The following is a 24,549-nucleotide window of genomic DNA, read 5'->3' on the forward strand; positions in this document are numbered from 1 at the left end:
ATGTCCTTGAGCTGCTGAAGTAAGTAATAAATTTATGTTGTGCTACTTTGCATTTCTGTAATTAATTTTATCAAAACATCTTTTAATATTTTTCAAGTTTTAATCCTTAAACAACTCTAAATTTAGACATACACACAATACTTTCATTCTTCATATAGCAAAAGGCCAGTGAAAGCCAAATGAATTTGAAGTGATTTGCTTAAATGTCCTATGGAAAGGTTAGCGTTTCCTTTGGCCTCATAATGGAGAGGACTGAAATAACACGTGGGAAGAGACGGGTGAGCGGCAGTGCTCCTCTGGGGCTCAGTTTTCTCAGCTGCAGAGTGAAAGGGCTTGGACCATGTGGTCTGAAAAGTCCTTTTGTGGCTCTAAATACTATGGCTCTAAGCTCCTCGAGGACTGGGGCTGTGTCATAACTACCTTTGCATTCCCGGTGCTGAGTAGTGCCTTAATAAATGTTTGTTGAATTCCTGATTGGATTATTTTGTGTAATTTTGTCTTATCTCATTCCAGAGACTCACGACTGAGCGAGATACTCTCCAAAAAGATCACGAAGAACTAAAACGAAAATGTGATGGCATAAAATCCCGGAACAAAGTGTTATCCAATGAAATCAAAACACTTAAGAGCCAAATGGCGACCCTGCTTGAGAAAGGCAAACATGATGATGAGCTCATAGATGCTTTAATGGTACAACCTTCGGCAGCTGCGTGGCTGCCTTACAGACCCACACTCTTTCCAAAATGTGCCAAGGGCAAAAGAGCCCAGATGCTGGGAGGGAGGCCTCCCTACTGCTACCCTTCACCCAGAGGTGGCCATGGGACCTAAGGCAGAACTTGTAAGGGTTTTTGTCTGGGAGGTTACTACTTCTGGCAGGGTTGCATTAGATGCTCCTCTGGATCCCTTCTAGTTCAGAGCTTTGAAGATATATAGTGTTGTAGGGGAATATTTGTGATCTCAGAATCTTCATGTTTCTTAAGAAATAGATATCTTGGGGGCAGCCAGGTGGCACAGTGGATAAAGCACCAGCCCTGGATTCAGGAGGACCTGAGTTCAGATCTAACCTCAGACACGACACTTACTAGCTGTGTGACCCTGGGCAAGTCACTTAACTCCCATTACCCCGCCCCCCCCCCAAAAAAAAGAAATAGATATCTTGGAGAAGAGAAAGCTGAGTGAAGACTAGAATGATTGAGAATCACATCATGGAGTGAATAGGCCTTGAACTGACCTGAGAAGCTGGATAGAGTTTGAATAAGCAGAAGGGAGAGGGGAAGATATGCTAAGCAAGGGAAATAGCTTAAATAAAGGCACAGAGGAAGCAGGGAATGTCTAAGAATCATATGAAGGAAGAAGAAAAGTAATAAAAACTACTTGAAGGACCCTCAGGAAGCTACAATCTTCTACCTTACCCCTGGGAGAAGTGAAGCTTAGCAGAAGTCAATAAAGGGATTGTCATGAAGGAACTTCACTGTTGTTATTTTAGATATGCCCTTCTCTGATCCAGAAATTTAATTTTAAAAAAACCAAAAAATTAAAATTAAAAAAAATTAAAAAGGAATCCTGGAAAAGAGGAGATTTGGGGTTAGGGGTTAGAGGGCTTGTGGCTCTATTCTGGCATTTCCAAGGCTAGCATGTGGGGAGGGATCTAGATTTATTTTGTTTGGCTCCAGAGGATGGGACTAGCAGCAACATGGGGAAGATACAGAAAAGTCTATTTGGCTCAGGAAAAAGGAAAAATTTCCCAATGATGAGAACTGTCCAAAAGTGGGATGGGTTTCCTTGAAAGGTTGTGTGTTCCTTCCCCCTACCAATCTCTAAGCAGAGGTTAAAAGACCCCTCATCAGGGATGTATTCCTGCTTCAGGTACTCATTGGCTGAGATGTGTCTCAAGACCTCTTCCTACTGAGAGTCTGTAATTCTGGGGCCTTCAGAATCATGATCTCAGATGACTTTTTTTTTCAATTTCCTCAGAGCCAGCTAAAGCAGCTGCAAGACATCTTAAGTAAACTCAGCCACCAGGATGAAAGGGCCAAGGAGGCTCAGCAGAACTTGGGCCAACAGATGACCATGGAGGCTCAAAAAAACAGTTGTATCATAGCCCAGCTCCGGAGGATGGTGGCTGAACGAGAGGCTAAGGTCCAGGAGCTGGAAGAAGAAATCAGTCACCTCACTCTTCAGGTAAAAGCATAGTGTGAGCTTCCTCAGGCCACATCCTGAGGAGCTTTTTGCGTGTGATAATTCACTTTTGTAGTTTATTATTATTTCTGACAGTAATAGCAGCTACATGGTGCAAGTGCATGGAACTAGGAGCTGGGAGATTTGAGCTTTAGGTCTACCTTTGTCATCCGTGTGACTCTGTGGGGTAAACCACCTTTCCAACATTCTGCTTCCTTACAGTTTCCATAGGTTGTTTTGTCTGGAACCTCCATCTCAATTTTTTTTCAGAACACAATTGGTTAAGAACTCTAAGAAAGAAGCATTGGAGGCCATCAAGTGTAACTTGTCATTTTTTATCTTTTTTTTTTTTTTTTTTGGTGTGGGGCAATGAGGGTTAAGTGACTTGCCCAGGATCACACAGCTAGTAAGTGTCTGAGTCTGGATTTGAACTCAGGTCCTCCTGAATCCAAGGCCAGTGCTTTATCCACTACTCCACCTAGTTGCCCCCTTGTGTAACTTGTTTTATAGATGAGAACACTGAGGTCCACGGAGGTGGACTGTCTTGGCCAAGGTCACACAGGGAATTAGTAAGCCAGGTTTTGAACCCAGGTCCCTTGACCCCAGATGTGGTGCTCTCTTGGCATCTCTTGGCAAACCACAAAGAGAAGGTCATCTTAGAGACTTCCTGGCGGAGGCTTCATTCCTATTAATAAAGACATCATCCCGCTCTTGAGTATGAGTTGGAGATGTCTTCACTGAGAGCCCTTCTTAGAGAGGGTCTTGCCCTCCCAGATTGATTTTTTTGGGAAGTCAAACAAGGCCGTCGTTCTTGCCACAATTCTTACCTAGCCTTTGGGTATTGCCTCAGACAAACCTGGGAAAGACCTTAGCTTAAAAAAGGCCAACATCTCTCCTTGAATCCAGAGCCATCACTGGTTGTCCTGACTCATGTCTTGCCACTGGACTCTGAATGACTCTGAAGGAGAGAGTGTGCTTGATGACTTTGCACAGCCCTGCCCCACTTAAATCCGGTTCACTTGCAAGTCAAGGTATCACCCTCCTGATGTCATTGGTCCTCTTTGAGAATGAAGGACAGACAACAATCTTACAGAGCGCTTTAGATTCTTCTCCCCTGAATCTTCCTTTGTCGGAATTTCACCTTTTCCTTGTTACGTTGTTGTGTCATAGTAATTTGTGAACATGCTACAGTAGCCATGTTAAATTATTTTTATTTTTATACTACTTGTATTTCTAGCACTTAGCACAGTGCTTTGCAGTAGGGGGTGCTTTCATTTGTTGATTCATTCTAAGCTCTGTGTGATCCTCTTTCGTTTTTTTGTGTGTCCCAACCCCGCTTATCAGATCATAGGCATAGAGGGAAGCTTAATCATGGTCTGTTGAACTGAATGATAAAAATGCCCCCCAATAATGCATGCTCCCTAAATACCTGCTACAGGGGTGAGATGAGGAGCGAGTGATCCTGACTGTCCTCCTACATAAAAGGATTATTTCCCATACCATATGGCTGTTCAGGAAGCCAGACCCCCATGGCTATGCTACAGTGGACTGTTAGGGGTGATGTTGTGAGAGAAGAGGGTGGGTAGAGCTAGCCTGGGGTTCTGTGGCCTGTGGTTTTTCAGGTTTTTACTTTGCTCCTACTCAACTTCCTTCCTCATTCTCCCCTTCCTCGACCTATGGCAGAAGAGACTCAGGCACACACCAGTCAACAAGGAATTAATTTTTAAAATATTGACTGGGGGGCAGCTAGATGGCGCAGTGGTTAAAGCACCGGCCCTGGATTCAGGAGTACCTGAGTTCAAATCTGGCCTCAGACACTTGACACTTACTAGCTGTGTGACCGTGGGCAAGTCACTTAACCCCCATTGCCTAAAAAAAAAAAAAAAAAAAAAAAAAATATTGACTGAAAATATTGACTGAACAGCTATAATGCAGTAGTCACTGGCCCAGGCAATATAGGAGATAGAAATGAAAGGCGAGGTCTCTGCCTTCAAAGAGCATACAGTTCTTTTAAAAAATAAGTCTTTGTTGAAGTATTCTGTATTTTACTTCACCAGAGTTTTCTCTAGCACATCCCCTTCCCTTTCTCCCTCCCAGAAAGTCATCCCATATAAAAAAATGTCATTTTTTGTTTGTTTGGTTGGTTTTGCGGGGCAATGAAGGTTAAGGGACTTGCCCAGGGTCACACAGTGTCACGTGTCTAAGGTCAAATTTGAACTCAGGTCCTCCTGAATCCAATGCCGGTGCTTTATCCACTGCGCCACCTAGCTGCCCCCAACAAATGTCATTTTTTAAGACAAAAAAGAAAAAGAAAACAAAATCAGCACACTTGATCAACACACTGACAAAGTCTGAAAATATATGAAGGCTCAGGTTGGAGTTGTGTTCTCTTTCTTCATTTGAGTCCTTTTTGTTATATTCATTTTTGTTGTTTTTTGGGTGTGTTCTTTCCATTTACATTGTTGTAGTATTGTGGATTTTGTTTTATTTCTGCTTAGAGTACACATTTTTAAAATTATAAACATTTTTATTTAGAGTTTTGAGTTTCAAATTTTATCCCTCCTTCCCTCCCTCCCCTATCCCCTCCCTGAGGTGGTAAGCGATCATATGTAGGTTACACATGGAATACACATTTTTTTAAAAAGTATATAATTGGGGAAATAAGACAAATCTTTTTCAAAGATTTAGGATTTTATCAGTGTGGGTACACCCTCATTCCTAACCTTCCATCACAACTACCTGCTGAGCATCTCCACCTGAATATGCCATAGGCTTCTTAAACCCATGTCCAAAACAGAATTAATTCATACTCTCCCCTCCAAACTTGTCCCTTGCACAGCCTTCCTTGTTTCTGTTAAGGGTCCCACCAGTCTTCTGGTAACTCAGGTATACAGCCTCAGAGACATGTTCAATATTTGACCCTCCCTCCTCTCCCAAAGATGATCAATTAACAGGTATTGCTGCTTCAGTCTCCACAATCCTTTCATGCCTGTCCCCTTCTCTCCACTCATGGAACATTTCTGAAAGCTTAAGCACAAGTCTCATTCAGTGCCTCCCTTTTGCCTCTAGGCTGAGGTACAAACCCCTCAATTTGGCATTGAAAACCATGAACGATTTGGATCCAACTTCCTTTTCCAAACTAATTTCACACCACTCCCCTTCAGGCATTCTACATTCCAACCAAATGTGATCACCTGCACTTCCCATACTTTGGCATTCATCTCCCATCATCTTTGCAGAGGATGTCCCTCCTCACCTCCAGTCAAGGCTGGGTTCAAGTGCTACCACCATAGGTAGCCCTTCCTAATCATGCTGGTTAACAGTATGTGTTCTCTCTCCCTCTCTGTCTGTCTTTTTCTCTCTCTGTGTGTCTCTGTCTCTGTCTCTCTCCCCTCAGAGTATCTACTTTTCTGTTGATACATTATATCTCCCAATAGAATGCAAGCTGTTTGAAAACAAGGATTGTTGATTAGTCTTGTATTTGTTTCCCCCATGATACCTACACTATCTGGTTCATAGTTGTTATAAGGGAAGCACTTTGTGAGTTTCAGAGTTTTGTAGACATACCTGGAGAGATGGATGTTCATGGGAGTTTGGAAGTTTTCTCCAATGATGTAGACTCTAGCTCATTCACAGTGGACCATCTATCTGCCTCTATTCTTGGATCGCCATAGGAGAGTCTATCCAACCTGCTGAAGGCCATCCTCACCATTTCCTGAAATTCTAGGGTGTCATGGAGCCTCCTGGCTATTGTCCTCCCCCAGCACTGACCCTCGTCTCTGCATCTTCTCCTTGTGTACTGTCTGATACTGTCATTTATTCCTGTTCTTCTTCTGAGTTCCTCATTGGTTATATGGTAGAACATGCTTGTATCTACCACACACTTCTTGTCCTCTGCGTGATATTCAATCTTAATTTTTCAGAGGCATTTGTGTTCTATGCTTTGCAGCTGTGTTGGAACACCAGAAGAATGTTATCATCAAGGCAGCTGCTTTCATGGGGAGCATGAGTAAAGGGGTTTTGCAATTTCCCCAAGACCATCCAGCCTGCACCCTTCCTTCTTTTCATCTCTGGGCCCAACTCCTCATCCACCTGTATTGTCTTATGCAAATATATAGCCCAATGGGCCAGCTCTCTAGGATCTCCATCCGAATGGCAATAAACATTCTCAATTTCATTTCATCTCACCTCACCGCCCCCCATAACTCTCAGTCTTTCCCCCTGAGATTGCCTTCCATCCACCCTATCTCTTGTGCATACATGGCTTTCTACAGGTTGTCTTTCACATTATACAGGAAGCTTGGTGGGGACAGGGGCTGTCTTCTGCCTTTTTTGGTATTCCCAGTGCTTAGCACATAGTAGGTACTTAATAAATATTTGTGGATGGCTAGGTACAATTTACAAAGCATTTTTTTGGTAACCACACTATCATAGGTAGCATAAGTATTATCACCCCAATTTTAAAGACACGGAAACTGAGGCTTGGGAAATCAAACCACTTGCCCAAGTCCATATAACAAGTGTCAGTCCAGGGTTCTAAACCAGGTCACCTAATTCCCAAATCCAGTGTTCTTTGTATTTTTTTGTTTTTCGTTGTTGTTGAATCAGACCTGTGATTTCAGGGGCATAGGGAACTCCTAATGAGGAAGTGAGAGCAGCTAGATGATGCAATGGTTGGAGCACCAGGCCTGGAATCAGGAAGACCTGAGTTCAAATCCAGCCTCAGACACATATTAGTTGTGTGACTCTGGGTATGTCACTTCATCCTATTTGCCTCAGTTTCCTCATCTGTAAAATGAGCCTGAGAAGGAAATGGCAAACCACTCCAGTATCTTTGCCAAGAAACCCCCACATGAGGTCACAAAGAGTCCTGTACAACTGAAAACAAATAGACAAAAAAAAAAAAACCAACCATGAGAAAGTGCCCTCCAGCAATGCAGATTCACAGCTGCTGCCTTGGAAAGGCTTTCAGTGAGAAGTGCAGTGAATTTCCCAGTCACTTAGTCAGGATGTGTCAGAAGCAGGAGGACTTGAACCCAGTTTTAACTGATTCTGAAGCCAACTCTCTAGCCACTAAGTCATACTATCTCTGTTCTTTCTACTATGTTAGGAACATTAGATAATCTTAACATGGAAAAGGAAGGTTGAGGGCATGTGTCAACCTATTCAGTGCAAGCAAGTTTCATTGTTCTTTTATTAATGTCTATTGTGATCTTTACCATTTGTCTTCCCATCCTCAGTTCTCTTGGCCCCCTATCAAGAGGAGAAAGGAAGGATTCTAGAGAAGGTTGGGCTGGGCAACTGTGGCCGACTGGCTCCAAGCTGCCGCCACCGCTCCCTGCTGTGGAGGCCTCTCCTGTGCCGTCCTGGAAGGCTGACCACTTGGGCACATCAGCATACTTATTTAATTTGTAACAGACGCATCCTCTGCCTTTCAAGCTTAGGAGAGGGGAAGGACAGGGCCAGGACTAGGGGACATAGCGTGGAATCAATATACAGCACTCCTCTCTAAAAAGGATCATAATTTCCAGATCAGTAAAAGGCTGAACTAAAGCGCTAGGCACAGTGCCCTGCAAGTTTATAAGCCCCAGCTGACTCAGTCCGATATGGTAATTTTCTGAGGGTCCAAGGATTTAAAGTGAATGTCTCAAAGTAGAAACTGCACATCTGTTTTGGGAGTTTTCTGTGTCTAACACTGTTATGCCATCTGATTTACTGGCATGAAGGGAAGCATTATTAGATATCATTATTATGCAAGAGGCATTTCATGAAGCCAAACTCACTTTGCTCTCCTGCTGAAAGGAATCTTATTAATTTATTTATGACTTTTTTGATGTGTATGTTAAATTTAGCGAAATAATAACACAAATGTCCTATTTGCTTCCACGACCCCTTCTGAGCTCTTCTATGCATTTTCTTTTTGTTTTTTTTTGTCAGCTTATTAGCATAAGTATAAATCACATAGCTGCAGTCACTGTGCATATTGTTCATTCTGATTTCTTTGCTTTGTATGTTTTAAGTCATCCCATATTTCTTTGTATTTTTCATATTTGTCATTATGGTGCAATAATGGTCCATTACTTTGGGGGTGGGGGTGGGAAAACTTTTCGATTTAAAGCTGACATGTCAGTTGGTGCTATTGCCTGCATGACCTTTGGCTAAGCCCACTTAAACTTTCAGAGCCTTAGTTTCCTACTCTAGGAGGGGAAAATGAGGTTGTAGTAGATAATCTTTAAAACCTTTTCCATCTCTAAATGATATAATTCATTCAGCCACCCTTCTCCAAGTGTTTTATGTATGGGTTGTTTACAGGGTTATTTATTTACTTTTTTTGCCATTACAAATAAAGCCACAGATGAACATTTTTGTAGAACAAGATCTTTTCTTCCCCTCCTCCTTTTAATTATATCTTTGTAGAGGGATCACAGGAGCCTTCTTTCAGACATCTGCAAGGTTTATAATGAATGCTCCAATTCATTTCTGTGCTTCTGAACATTTCTTTTCCAAAGCGTTGTCAAATCATGCTGGTGTTCACTTTCTTACAGCATCATCTTCAGAACAAAGATCGAAGTGAGGACTCCAACTTAATGGATGGCAGTTCACTGTCTTCCAAGTTTATCGAGGAGCCAAACTTTAACCTACTCAAACCGCCTGCATCAGCCGGAGATCACATTGGGAGGGTCGGAGCTTCTCGGTAAGAGGCATGCAATTGAGATATTTGCAATGAATATCAATTATTCAGAAGGATATTGTTTCCTGCCAGCCATCCAAAACCACAAATGCCATTTTAAGATGACTGCGGCATTTCTTATACAATATATGGCTACTCCTTATTACATTATCTCTGCATCTGTAGGAAGAACCCATTTAAACACAGACATTATTACATTAGGAATGTGTCTATTACAGTTCACTTTAATAATAGCTGCACAGTTGACTTTTAAGTGCCTCTGCTTCTAAGAATTTGAAACAGGGAATCCATTTAATTATTATCCACGTTCTTGTTGTGCCTCTGCTCACTTCTTCCTAAGGTGAATGTCCATGGCATGGTGGTGCCTTAGGGTTCTCAGAGGTTATGGCAGCAGAGTACAGCTTTGTCAGGTCCCACCTAGGATTTGAATAGGTCCCAACAGCGAATTGTACCAGCCTAGCAAAGTGCAGGGAGACTTGTCACTTAGAGGGTTGGTCAGAAGGTGTTGTTTTCTTTCTTTTTCCTCCTTTCTTCCTTTCTTTCTTTCTTTCTTTCTTTCTTTCTTTCTTTCTTTCTTTCTTTCTTTCTTTCTTTCTTTCTTTCTTTCTTTCTTTCTTTCTTTCTTTCCTTCCTTCCTTCCTTCCTTCCTTCCTTCCTTCCTTCCTTCCTTCCTTCCTTCCTTCCTTCCTTCCTTCCTTCCTTCCTTCCTTCCTTCCTTCCTTCCTTCCTTCCTTCCTTCCTTCCTTCCTTCCTTCCTTCCTTCCTTCCTTCCTTCTTTCTTTCTTTCTTTCTTTCTTTCTTTCTTTCTTTCTTTCTTTCTTTCTTTCTTTCTTTCTTTCTTTGTAGGCATTAGAGGTGTTGGTGCATTTCCACTAGGAAATGATGGATCCTTGAAGTAAAGAAATGATATTGTTGCCATTAGGGTTGCATCTAGTTTTGAGTAATCAGGAGGTCTGAAATAATGCCTCACAGGAGTATGAAATCCTGACTACCTGTTGTTAGTGCTCTTGGGGTGATGCTTTGGGTATGGGTACAGAAATGCTGAGAGAGGTCCACCAAGAGCCAAGAAGTTGGTTTGCACCCCATGGAAAAAGACTTGTCACTGTGGCTCCCTTGGATTTCTGCTCAGCCAGTTTCTGGCTGGGCTAGTGTTCAGTTGTTCTGAGAGACCTTTCTTATTTCATGCAGAACGGTGAGCAGCCTGGGGCACACTCTGGTGGAATCTTCAATCACTCAGCCCTCCCTCCCAAGCCCTAATGTGTCACCTCGAAGGTAGGTCCTCATAATGACTACAGTTCTCTCCATTAACCTGCTACTTTATGGCTTCTCAACCACATTCTCATCCATCATCTCAAAAGCCCCAGTGAGACAGTGACAGGGATTATGGATCCCCATTTTAACCTGAGGAAACTGAGGTGCAGAGAGGCTAAAGTGGCTGAAAAGGGATTTAAAGTAAGGTCCTCCCCTCCACTTTATTTTTATTTATTTATTTTGTGTGTGTGTGTGTGTGTGTGTGAGGCAATTGGGGTTAAGTGACTTGCCCAGAGTCACACAGCTAGTAAGTGTCTAAGGCTGGATTTGAACTCAGGTCCTCCTGACTCCAGGGCTGGTGCTCTATCCACTGCACCACCTAGCTGCCCCCTCCACTTTATTAAAAAAAATTTTTTTTTTAAACGGGGCAATGAGGGTTAAATGACTTGCCCAGGGTCACACAGCTAGTAAGTGTCAAGTGTCTGAGGTCAAATTTGAACTCAGGTCCTCTTAAATCCAGGGCTGGTGCTTTATCCACTGCAGCACCACCTAGCTGCCCCCTCCACTTTAAGAGTTGGCATTTCATCAGTGCTCTGAGGTGTACTTAGTAAACCTTGCATCAGCCCTATGGAGTAGGGGACGCCGGTGTTTCTGTCCTCATTTTACAGATGAGGACACGGAGACTGAGACAGCTGAAATCACTTCCCTAAGATCACAGAGCGAATAAATGGGAGAGCCATCTTTGGACCACAGTCTCCTGACTTTGATTCCAGGGCGCTTGTCTCTGTCCCACTCTGCTGAAAGAGGAGAATTCCCTGAATCTACCTCAGGGGCTGTACCACTTCCTGCCAAACAAAGCTCCTAATGCCCGTGCTAAGTTGTTCACTCATGGGGGACTTTCATGTCATATTGATGAATGTTTCCAAACCACTGAGCCACCTTGTCTGTTTGGCCTTGTCTTTTGTGGTAACACTGAATTTTAGATTTAAACCACTCCCTCGGCTGATAAATGTTTTCCAGCCCGAATATTATAAGTGATGTCATAAGCAGTCTTTTCCATTTGTTATATTCATTGTCAAATGCATACTTCATACATTTGCCTTCTTAATTGGCGTGGTACGGAGCCCATAGAGAATTACAAAATGCTAGGATTTTGAGAAGATCTAGCCCAACCCCCTCATTTAACAGATGAGAAGGTGGGTGCCAGTAGCATGGAGGATGTCCTGGGTAAAGTCAAAATACAAACAGGATGACCCATTTATAGCGAGGTTCTCCAAATGCTGTTATTCACAGGTGAGATTATGCTCATCGCTTTTGAGACCTCTATTGCCACCAAGTCACTTCAGGGAAATTCGCTGCCATGAGAAAGAGGCCATTTAACCATTTGCAATGGAAAACAAAATGGATAAAACCATATTGCACAGATTTGGAGGATGGGTACACTTCAGGCTCGTCCATGACGTCTAACTAGGACAGACCCTGCAGATAGACAGAGAGGTGAGCCTGGAGTTGAGTGGCAGGAGATTGGACTGGACTGTATTAAGAAAACTGCAATGGGGGCAGCTAGGTGGTGCAGTGGATAGAGCACCGGCCCTGGAGTCAGGAGGACCTGAGTTCAAATCCAGCCTCAGACACTTAACACTTACTAGCTGTGTGATCCTGGGCAAGTCACTTAACCCCAATTGCCTCACCAAAAAAAAAAAACACACAAAAAAACTGCTAGGGCTTTCAATGATCCCAAACCGCAAAGGTCCAACTCTGTAGCACCAGTCTTCTCTTGGTGACCCTGGGTGTCTGTGAATCATGGAACACTGTGATGGCAGAAGAATAAAAATTACAGATATCCTAAATGGCCATGAAAAGTTAGGACAAGGGGCATATTGCTAGTGATGACCCGTGTGTAAAAGGCTTCATCAAGAACATGTTAAGACCAGAAAAAGGGATGGTTCAGCCACAGTGTCAATGAGAGACAACAGATAGCCCAAGTTGTACATTTCTGTCCCTGAAATATTAAAAGAACCAGGGAAAAGCTTCTAACATTTTGGTAAAGCTATGAAGGATTGACATAAAAACACAGATGGGGATTATACAGGATAGGAAGGCATTGAGGCGCTGGGGTTGCCATGAGGTGAGGAAGTACCCACTCAGATGAGATAATGGACCCATTCAAGAACCAAAATGTGGACCTCGGTGCCCCTCCTCCTGATTGGCTTCATGCCTGGGCTCAGCTGGAGCTGGAGCTCCAAGGTTTGATTGGAGAGGTTACTTAGCAGAGATCCTCACAAAGGCAACTCCTTTCTATACTCTGGTGAGGTCTGATGAATTTTAGTCCTGGCTCTGACACTAATTTGCTATATGGCCTTAGACAAAGTGCCCGAGACCTCAGGTTCCTCATCTGTAAGATAACATCATAGGACTCAGAGCTGGACAGGGCTATTTTTTTTTTTTTTAGTGAGGCAATTGGGGTTAAGTGACTTGCCCAGGGTCACACAGCTAGTAAGTGTCAAGTATCTGAGGCTGGATTTGAACTCAGGTCCTCCTGAATCCAAGGCCAGTGCTTTATCCACTGTGCCACCTAGCTGCCCCCCGGACAGGGCTATTTTTCAGGTCATCTTGTGCAACCCCCTCATTGTAGAGATGAGTAGGGAACATGGTGTAGAGCAAGAATACTGTTCCCAGACTCAGGTGATCTGGGTTCCATCCCTGGTTCTTCTGCTACTTTGTAGTGTGACTTTAGGCAAGTACTGCCATTTTCTGTTTTGTACTAAAAAATAAATGAAGGGGTTGGACTAAGCCTCCCTTCAACTCTAAAAGTCCATGACTGAGGTAAGGGGGAAAGCAAAGCCAAACTGAGTCCTATGAAGGAGAAATGACTTGCCCAAGATGGTAAAGATAATAAATAAGCAAAGCCAGCATGTTTGAGGAATGAAGAGGGATTAACTAGAAGCACCTGAGAGGCAGGCTTTGTTACCATCTTTAGAGTAAGTGAATCATAACTGGAGGTCTTCAGACAGAGACCATTTGTTAGGCTTGTTGTGGAGAGCATGGATTAGACTAGTTGGCCTCAGAGGTCCCTCAAGAATCTGTGACTCTTCATCTGGCGCCTACACATGGAGCAGGCTGAAGTCCCTCGTCTCCACCTCTGTCTGTAGTCCTGAGGCTTTGTTAGGGTGACCTTACAACAGCTGAGTCTCCCCTTAAGTGACCACAAGTGTTTTCCAGCCCCAAGATTCTGTGATCCTTACGCTTTTTGTAGGCCTTCAGAGATGGACTCTACAGAATTGAAACGGAGTCAGGCACAGATAATGGAGTTCAAGACCCTTTTACAGTCTGCTGAGGTGGAAAGGGACCGGCTCTCAGAGTTTGTTGCTGTCCTGCAGAAAAGGTAAGGTTCTGGGATGTTTTTTTTCCTGGTCTTGGCCATGTTGCTGCCGCTGTCATCAGCCCCACTGGCTTCTAGAACAGGGGCATTCCTCTCTGTTATCAGTCTGTTCAGCTCACTGACCTGGTGGCTTTCATAGCTTCCTTTGCTTCAGCTGGAATAATATAATATAGCTCCCTGGAGTTATATATAATATAACTCACTGGAGTTATATGTAATATAATATAGCTCACTGGAAAGTCTCTGTCCTTTGCTCCCTGGGCTTATTTTATAGTTGAGATAATAATTGTAACATTCATTCCTTCATTCATTCATCCAACATTTATTAAGCAGCTGTTGTGTGCAGACAATTGTGGTAAGTGCTAGGGGAGGCACAAAAGGGGTTAAAAGTAACAAAATTTGGCAGATCATCTGCTCTACTTAGAGTCAAGAAGATGAGGTTCACTTCCCGGCTCTGAAACTTGGTAACTGCACATATGTGGGCAAGTCATTTATGTTTTTTGGCACTGAAGGTGAAAGAAAAAGCAGTTCCCCCCACTGCACCCCCTTCATCTAAGACAAAGGCCTTGAAGAACAAGAAGGCAGTGTCAAAGGGTATACAAAGCCACAAAAAGATGATCTCAATGTCCCACACCTTCTGGAAATCCAAGGCCATTTGGCTTTGAGGATAGTCCAAATACCCTTGAGAAAGAGTCCCTATGAGAAACAGGTTTGGACATCACTCTGCTGTTATTGGGCTTCCCTTGACCACTGAGTTTGCTGGGATAAGGACAAGACCACCCTGTTATTCATTATAGATGTGAAGGCCAACAAACATCAGATTAAGCAGGCAGTAAAGAAACTGTATATCAACATAGTTAAGGCCAATACACTGATCCAACCTGATGGAGAGAAGGCCTGTGTCCAACTTGCCCCAGATTATGATGTTTTGAATGTTGCCAGCAAAAATGGTATCCTTGGGGCAGCTAGGTGGCACAGTGGATAGAGTACTGGCATTCAGGAGGACCTGAGTTCAAATACAGCCTCAGACATTTGACATTTACTAGCTGTGTGACTCTGGACAAGTCACTCCAATTGCCTCACCAAAAAAAAAAAGAAAAACCGGTATCCTCTAAACTACATCTAACTAGCCTGATCACCGACAATAAAATATTTTCCAAAAAAAAAAAGAAAGAAAGAAAAGAAAATAGATATTTCCCATGCCTAGAACATGCTCCCTTCTTATTTCTAACCATTGAAATCCTTTCCTTTGCTTCAAGGTCCAGCCCAGGGGCCACCTCCTCCCTCATATTTCCCCCTAAAAGTGGCCTGCTTCTCCCCTCCAGACTTTCTTAGAGCATTTTGACTGATTTGCACATCAGCAAACATTTGTTAAGTGCCCCCATTGTTCAAGGTCCTATGCCCTTGTCACATTTTACCTTGTATCATACTTATTGGTGGACATCTTATATCCCTATTAGTGTATTATATTTCTCGATGACAGGTATTGGGGGTCCTACACATCTATAAGTGCTTAAATGTTTCTTGAACTATACCCTGTGTTAGGAATTTGAGGGTGTGAAAGGAAGCAGAGAGATTGCAGAAGATAACCCAGTCTCTAACTATAAAGAGCACATAATCTAGTTGGAGAGAAAGAATACACACAAATAAAACAATTAGAGAAGAAGACAGCACGTAATAAAATCCTAAATAGTATTATGGGAGCAATTAAGGAACAATGCCATGTATAATAAATTGATCATTAGTTAGTGCAGACACAAATGCACCAGGAATTGGAGAAGAAAGGGAGAGATTAGTGTGGGCTTGAAGAAGGTGACAGGGACAAAAGTTCTATTTCCTGTGATTGGTTTCTTTTAGCAGTTGGAAGGCTACCTATCATTGTAGTGACCTTGTGCAAACCTCAAAAGTCAGTCTACATAGAACACTTTTGGAAATTACATGTTGAACTTAAGAAATATTTAAAAAGCAAAGAAAGCTGCACATAATAGAGGTTCGAAGTTTCAAGTAAAACCCTTTCTATTCTACTACTATGGAAATGCTCATTTTATTTGGAATTTGTTAAGTTTGGAATAAAAAAATTAAATTTTTTTTTTTTAGTGAGGCAATTGGGGTCAAGTGACTTGCCTAGGGTCACACAGCTAGTAAGTGTTAAGTGTCTGAGGCCATATTTGAACCCAGGTACTCCTGACTCCAGGGTCGGTGCTCTATCCACTGTGCCATCTAGCTGCCCCCAAAATTAATTTTTTAAAAAGAGAGTCTGCTTTCCATGCATTAAGTGTTTAATAATGAGTGGCAGTCTCTGTCTGGGGTTGAGGAAGCAGGGTCTCATTTTGAAGTAGAACAAGCAAGGGGAAAAGATCCTGGTTAAATTCAGACTGGGTTGGCTTCAGAGCACCAAGATACAAGTGTAAAAATGGATGGGAGGACTGGTTTCTGAAGCAGTCATCCATACCAGATTAGGAAATCAAAAGACATGGAGTACCGTAGAGTTGACTAAGCAAATTTGGTGATGCCATCCTAACTGCTCTGAATTTTTCACTGGCTCCCTGCTGCTCCCTATCAAGTAAAGCTCAGATTCTTCAGTCTGTCCTTCAAAGTCCTGCACAATCTAGAACCATCTTGTCTTTGCAGCCTTTTCTCCTCTGTTCCCCTTTATATACTCTGCCCTCCTCAAGCTGGACCACTCTCTGCCTCCTGATCACTCTTCTTCTCTCCCTTTCCTCTTTGCATCTTGATTACTTTTCTCTCCCTTTCCTCTGGGTTTGCTTATACTGCACAGTCCCTATGCCTGAGACATCCTCTCTCTTCTCTTCAACTATTGAGTTTTTACAACCCAGCTTGAAGGCCACTTCATTCTGGAAGCTTTCCTTGTTTCCCTCTATATCTCATCCCTCACTTTATTTGCATCTCTTTTTTTTTGTTTTGTTTTTTGGTGAGACAATTGGGGTTAAATGACTTGCCCAAGGTCACACAGCTAGTAAGTGTTAAGTGTCTGAGGCCGGATTTGAACTCAGGTCCTCCTTACTCCAGGGCCGGTGCTCTATCCACTGAGCCACCTAGCTGCCCCTATTTGCATCTCTTAAAAAAGGACAGGCTAGCTGCATCTTTTGTTCTTGTATCACTGTGATTTCTAGATATGCCTTACCACCAATACCTACGAACTAAACCCTCCCTAGAAACAAAGCAGAAGAGTTAAGCAAAAACAATTAATGGATTGATTATGCCTCACAATGTAGTATTTGTTTAACATGAAGGAAACCTCTGCTGGACCCAAGAGATTGGAATATTTATTAGGCTACACTATTCTGGATCTAAGCATATGGTCCTGGGGGAGCCTGGCCTTTAATGAAAGTGGAGAGAGGTTCCCTTTTTCACACTCTTTGGCTTATTAAATTTCCACCCCAGGGTCCCAGGGACAGTTATTTGAAGTTTAAATCTGTGGCTTGTACCTAGGTCTCTCCAAACAGGGAGTAAAAAGGGCACTAATATACAATATGAATCAGGTATGGGACAGGTATTTTATTCCTATACACAAAAATAATACTAAGTGTAAAAGACTCATAGTACCCATTAACAGGATTACTTCATATAGAACTCAGTAACTTGTAACTATTAATAAGCTAATATTCAATCTTCATTAGAGCGTAAAGCCATTGGCAAGACTGACTAGGTATTTTATATCTCACCTCAGCTCCATACCATCTCTCTCAAAGTGTCCTTATATTCTTTTTTTTTTTTTTGTGGGGCAATGGGGGTTAAGTGACTTGCCCAGGGTCACACAGCTAGTAAGTGTCAAGTGTCTAAGTCCGGATTTGAACTCAGGTACTCCTGAATCCAGGGCCAGTGCTCTATCCACTGCACCACCTAGCTGCCCCTAAAGTGTCCTTATATTCTGACAAGCCAGGCCAGGGTTTTGGTCTCTTCCTCTTATCAGTGGTCATCTCCTCCAATGAAGTAACTTCCCTTGCCTCCTGCTGTCTTTATTCAGTGAACCTCTCAAACTTACAAAGTTGCATCTGAGCCTGGACATGCCTAGTTTGAGGTTCATACTTGGTCATCTGCTTAAGAGGGGCAACATAAAGCAGAAAAGTCAGCCAGGGCACATAGACAGGGTCACCTTATCACACTGACTCTATCTGCCACAAGAACTAGTTGCCCAGATGCTGGAGGTCGTGTGTGTGTGTGTGTGTGTGTGTGTGTGTGTGTGTGTGTGTATTGAGTGAGCTCACCTTCAGTCCCTCCCCTAGAGAGAGCAATCAGAAACTATCTGTTCTTTTGTTTTGTTTTTTTGTTTTTGCAGGGCAATGAGGGTTAAGTGACTTGCCCAGGGTCACACAGCTAGTTAAGTGTCTGAGGCTGGATTTGAATTCAGGTCCTCCTGAATGCAAGGCTAGTGCTTTATCCACTTTGCCACCTAGCTGCCCCCACTATCTGTTCTTTTAACTAACAAACACCCTACCACTGTCAAGAGGTTTTTCTGCATCTTCCCAAAGTTACAGGAGACTTTCATGACCAGGTTTCCACATGACTGGAAACATCCAGGAAGTTTGTCAGTGAATCTGCCCCATCACACAACCCAAGGGTACACATGCAGTAGGCATGGCATTCATCAATGTCTATGGAATTCAGTTGCTTCCCTTGATTTTAAATCCTTGTCCCTGCCTAGTAAAGTGAAGCCATCAGGAGGGTGGTGATAACAAAGACTGGGGTTTATCATAAGACGAAAACCATAGACTGGGAGTGTTTAAATTAAATCAGAATGGAGAGAGGAGTCTGTTTAGCATAATCAGAATTATGAAGAGCATAACAAGAACTGGTTAGTCCCCTCTTTTCCACTGTCCCGTAATAAAAGAGTCAGAGGGCTGCTCAGTGAAATTAAAAGGCATTGAATTTAGAACTAATGAAACGAAGTGCTCCTTGATGCAACAGAAAGTCGAACTGTGGAGATTCACTGCCAGCAAGAGGTTATGAAGTTAAATGCTATGCTGGGACTTAAGAAAGGAGTATATAATTTTATGACCATGAATAGCATTTTCAGCCGTCCCAGCTACAGCAGCGATAAGGGTAATCGTAGCTAATGCTTCAGGGAAGGCCTGTGATCTCCTGCCAGGATAAAAAAGGAGCCTTCCTCTAAAAGTAGGATCAGGCAATTGGCTTTAGTGCATTAGAAGCTATTTTCTCTAGAAAATTGGCTGTTGGTAGTCACCGCCGGGCATAGGATATTGGACTAAATATATTCTCTGCTAGCCCTTGGGTTTCTACCTCAGCCTTTGTGACTAATTGTGTGAAAGTGGCATGAGGTTATAGGAAAGTGAATGAAGGCAGCTACTTACTGTACATTCTCCAGGAGTCAGCCTCCTGCCCTCCCCCCAACTCCCAAGGCACCTATTAACAGCATCCATCCTGCTCTTGTTCTTCACTCCATCTCACCCCTGCCCCTCTGAAATGATTCCAATCACATCCACATTCCTACTGTTTGGAACAATGGTGACTGGAGACAAAAAGGAAGCACACATCTCGACTGTGGCCATCATTACAAACCCCTCTCCAGGCCTGTTTCTTTGTCCTCAACACAAGGGGGTTGGATAAGATGAGCTGTAAAGTTTGAGGTGAAAAATTATTGCTATTCTTTGTTTTTACATCACCTCCATTTCCCACTACATCCCCCATACCCTTCCCAGGGAGAAGTCCCTAACTAACATCCATGGAGTCCAGTGTCACATACACTGGTCCACACACATAGTCCCTCATACCTCTGCAAAGAAAGAAACGAGAAACGTTCTCCTATATCTCCTTTGGGCCAGTCTCAGTCATTTTCTTCCCTCCTCCCTCCCCAAGACAGCAAGCAATCTGATATAGGTTATATATGTACAATCATATTAAACATATTTCTGCATTAGTCATGCTGTGCCAGAAGAATCAGAGCAAAAAGGAAAAACCTCAAAAAACAAAAACAAAACAAAGATAGATAGTATGGTTCACTCCGCATCTAGATTCTATCATTTCTTATAAAGTAGTAACATTCCATTCCTCAGAGGGGAAACTAAGACCAAGAGAGGAAGGTCACATAGCAGAAATTGGGTTTGAGTCTAAACCTTCTGACTTCAGGTCCTATACTGTCTCCACAATATTACACTGTACACTGCCTATATTTCTTTTGTCTTTACAACACTGTCACTTGGAAAAAAGACCTTCCAAATGGTATAACCATTCCAGAAAACAATTTGGAATTATGCCTAAAGTCGCTAAACTGTGCATACCCTTTGATGCAGTGATACCACTACTAGGCTTATACCCCAAAATAATGAAAGACAGAGGGAAGGAACCTATTATATGCAAAAATATTTATAATGGCACTTTTGTTATAGCAAAGAACTGGAAACGAAATGAGTGCTCATTAACTGGGAAATTAATGGAATATTATTGCAAAGTAAGAAATTATAAAAAATATAGATTCAAAGAAATCTGAGAAGACTTGTATGAACTGATGCATAGTGATGTGAATAGAACCAGGAAAGCAATTTATGAATTGGCTACAGTGTTGTAAAAGACAACTTTGAAAGACTTACTAACTTTGGTCAATGTAATGACCAGAACAGAAAGAAAAGAGAATGATGAAGAATGCTTCTTACCTCTTGGTTAATTTGCTTGCATAATTCCAAATTGATATCCAAAACTGTTAACTAATTCATAGATTCAGGAACAGTGCCCACAGTCTTTCCAACATCAAATTGTCCCTGGGTTTCCATAACACCACTATCTTCATCAATTTATAAGTGAGATTAAAACCTCGGTTTTTAAAATATGCATTTCTCTTAGTGATTTGGGGGGCATATTGTCAAGTGGTTTCTTATACTTTATAATTCTTCTTTCAAAAACTGGGTTTCCCCTCTATATTTTGGCCTAACTGTGATTGTTTGTTCCTATATTTATATACTAAGGAGTTTCTCTTGGCATTACATAATTGTATCCATTTTCTACATATCTTGAATACCATACTTTTTTAAATTTAAATTTTATTTTTATTTTCAGTTCCACATTCTATTCTGCCCTTTGTTCCTTCCCCACCCAGTGAGAAAGCAAGAAATACTATATCCATTACACATAAACAGTCATGCAAAATGATTCCAGAATTTTATTGGTGATATTTGATAGTTTTTTTTCCTATCCTACAACTTCTTTATTTATTCTATCTTCATTGATTTTACTTGTGCAAAAGTGTTAAAAATTTATGGAACTGAAATTGTCTATTTTGTCTTCTGCGATCTCCTTTGTCCCATGATTGGTTATGGATTCTTGCATTGGCCATAGATGTAGCTGTTCTTTTTTTTTTTTTTTTTTTTTTGCGATGTTACCTTTTATGAACTACAGTGTGGTATCTACTTCAAGCTTAGCTTGGTTTATGGTGTAAGGTGGTCAAGTTACCTAAAACTCTTAGGCCTCGGTTTACTTATCTGTAAAATTAAAGGATTGGACTAGATGGTCTCTGTGGTCCTTTCCAGCTCTAGATCTATGAGTCTGTGTTGGTCTCAACTTAATTTCTGGTAAACTGATTTCCAGTTTTTCCAGCATTTCTTGTTGAAAAGGGAGCCCTGCTCCCAAAAATTTATGTTCTTGGTCTTATTAAAATTGGATTGCTGTTTTATCCTACTTATTGCTTTTTCTTTTTCTCCTCCTTCTTCTCCTCCTTCTCTTCCTTTTCTTCCTCTTCCTCTTCTTCCTCCTTTTTCTCCTCCTCTTCTTCCTCCTCCTCCTTCTTTTGGCTTATATGGGCTGTTCCACTAATATACTCTCCTATTTTTTGACCAATACAAAATTATTTTGAATGACTACTGATTTATAATAGTTTCAGGTTTGGTGATGCTTCACCACATTAATTTTTACTTTTTTTTTTCTTTTTTTTTTTAGTGAGGCAATTGGGGTTAAGTGACTTGCCCAGGGTCACACAGCTAGTAAGTGTTAAGTGTCTGAAGCTGGATTTGAACTCAGGTACTCCTGAATCCAGGGCCAGTGCTCTATCCACTGTGCCACCTAGCTGCCCCCTTTACTTATTTTTTATTATCTCCCTTAAGATTGTGGATCTCTTTTTCTTCTGGATGAAGTTATTGTCTTGTCTAGTTCAATAAAATATTACCTTGGTAATTTGAGTGATGTTACTAAATTTATAAATTAGTTTAGGTAGTATTGTTATTTTTAAAATATTGAACTAACAGAAAGTACATAACACACAGTAGTAAATGACCATAGTAAACTATATGTTTGATAAATACAAAGATCCAAGCTTTTGGGAAACAAATTCAGCATTTGACAAAAAATCCTGGGAAAACTGGGAAAGCAATTTGGCAGAAACTGTATTGACCCACCTCTCACACACCATGTACCAAGATAAGATCGAAATGGGCACATAGTTTAGAAAAAAAGAGTCATATCATAAGCAAATTATAGGGGCATGGAATACTTTACCTGTTAGATCTATGGATAAGGAAGAATTTACGACCAAACAAGAGATAGGGAGCATTATGGGATATAAAATGGATAAATTTGATTACATTAAATTAAAAAGGTTTCACACCAACAAAATCAATGCAGCCAATATTAGAAGGAAAACAGGAAATTGAGGGGAAATTTTTATATCAAGTTTCTCTGATAAAGGCCTCAATTCTCAAATATATAGAGAACAGAGTCAACTTTTTAAGAATATGAGTTATTCTTCAATTGATAACTGGTCAAACAGGCAGTTTTAGACAAAGAAACCAAAACGATATATAGCCTTATGAAAAATGCTCTAAATCATTATTTTTGTTGTTATTCAGTCATTATCAGTTGTGTCTGTTTCTTTGTGACCCCATTTGGGGTTTTCTTGGCAAAGATAATGTGGTGGTTTGCCATTTCCTTCTGTATCTCAAATTGAGGCAAATAGGGTTAAATAACTTGCCCGGGGTCACATAACTAGTAGTGTCTGAGGCCAGGTTTGAACTCATGAAGATGATTCTCCCTGACTCCAGACCAGGAACTCTATCTACTGTACCACCCAACACTATTGATTAGAAAAATGCAAATTAAAAGAACTCTAGGGTACCACCTAATACCTATTAGATTGACTAATATGAAAGAAAATGAAAATGACATATGTTGGAGGGGATATGGGACAATTGGGACACTAATGCACTCTTGGTGGTGTTGTGAACTGATCCAACCATTCTGGAGAACAATTTGGAACAATATCCAAAGGACTATAAAATTCTGCATACCGTTTGATCCAGCAATATCACTACTAGGTCTATATCTCAAAGAGATCAAAGAAATAGGAAAAGATCCCATAGTTATAAAAATATTTATAGCAACTTTTTTTTGTGGTGGCGAAGAATTGGAAATTGAAGGGATGCTCATCAGTTGGGGAATGGCTGAACAAGTCTTGATATATTATTGTGATGGAATACTATTGTGCTATAAGAAATGACAAAGCAGGATGGTTTCAGAAAAACCTGGTAAGACTTATGTGAACTGATGCAAAATGAAATGAGCAGAGCCAGGAGATCATTGTACACAGTAGCAGCAATATTAAATGATGATCATTTGTGAATGACTTAGCTGTTCTAATCTGCCTCCAAAGAAAGAACTGATGAAATCTGAATGCAGATTGAACCATACTTTTTTTTAACTTGGCTTTTCTTGTTTTTCAGGTGTTTTTTTGGTCTGTTTTCTCTTTCGCAACATAGCTAATATAAAATTTTAAAATATTTTGCATGACTACAGTGCATAACCTTCTCTTTTTTCTTTTCTTATTTTTATAACAAGGGTGTTCCATACTCCTACCTCAGTAATTGCCAAGGACCCACACTTCTTGATTCATAGTCAATCAGAAGTATGAACTAGGTGTGAACAAAGCCTGGACACCACTATTGAATCATTAGGCAACCACAGGCTAACAGGCTAGGTGGGAGAGGTGCTTGATTAATTTAGAAGGCATGAAAATCATTAGATAAAATGGAGTTCAAGTGCTACACAGGACACGTATTGAGATTGACTAAAGAGATTTAGTCGTATAAAAGTCTAATTTTAAAAACTTGTATAGGAGGTTCATTTGGAACTTGAACTTTCAAAACAGTCCCCTGAGAGGGAGTCACTGAGGGGGAGGAGAAATGCATGTCTCCTTAAACAGAGGAAGATGGCCTGTTGGGTTTTGGACTTTCCATCATTATCCTAGTAGCATCTCTAGAACAACTGATGGTAGTGTCTGCATCGGGAGGTGAGGAAACTTTAGCCACACTGAGTAAAGGTGGCTTCAGGACTTTACAAGGAGCCCAGCAGAAAGCTAAACCATGCCTATGGGGAACTTTCTGAAGTCCCCATGAAGAAGAGGAAAGAACTGTTCATCTTCTGCCACATGTAATCTAAGCTTGAACCCATGATCTTCTGTGTTCTGTATGTACATGTAGGACAGCATGCCCTCATTTAAGGGTATGCTTTGTATTAATTGTTCTTAATATCCACCTTAGTAAATACTTATTTCTAAAGCTACTTAAATATTGCTGGCTAATTGATACTAATTGATAATAGGATAAGTGTAGCCATGGGGGCTCATGAGCTAGATACTGGAAGACTACCTCCCAACCTTTCAGAGTTTACCCCTAGATTCCTGAGAGGAGAAAGAGTAGCCTAGTAAACCAACATAATTCCCTCTCTCATATTTTCCTTCCTTAATCTCCCCCTCCCATTCCTACTTTTTTTCTCTGTTGAGTTTGATGTCGTTTTATACCAAACTCTGTTTGTATATGTGCACATGTAATCCTACTTTGTGTGGTTCAGGCAAGAGTGAGGTTCCTCTGATATTCACTCTCCCCACCCCTTTCCTTATGTTTGTACACTCTCCTCACATACCTCAATGATGAGAAATAGTAGGTTCCACCCTCTTCTTTCTCCTTTTACCTCTCTTTTCTTTTCCCTCTTAAAACTCACTGAACAGAATGGATCCACTATCAGGTCTGCCTTTCTCTTAATTAACTCCCTTAATACCCTTTGATGACATTGAGATTTTACAAAGACA

General features: G+C 41.4%; 1 protein-coding gene across 1 annotated transcript in view; it reads left to right on the forward strand.

Annotated features, from left to right (window-relative positions):
- Window positions 1-24,549, forward strand: part of CCDC13 (coiled-coil domain containing 13) — a 110,749-nt gene that overhangs the window by 50,019 nt on the left and 36,181 nt on the right. Inside the window, 5 exon segments of the mRNA XM_043978082.1 lie at window positions 514-690; window positions 1,975-2,181; window positions 8,724-8,872; window positions 10,058-10,141; window positions 13,377-13,505. Of these exon segments, the coding sequence (XP_043834017.1) occupies window positions 514-690; window positions 1,975-2,181; window positions 8,724-8,872; window positions 10,058-10,141; window positions 13,377-13,505 (746 nt within the window).

This window comes from Dromiciops gliroides, chromosome 1, assembly GCF_019393635.1.
Source record: "Dromiciops gliroides isolate mDroGli1 chromosome 1, mDroGli1.pri, whole genome shotgun sequence".
Lineage (NCBI taxonomy): Eukaryota > Metazoa > Chordata > Mammalia > Microbiotheria > Microbiotheriidae > Dromiciops > Dromiciops gliroides.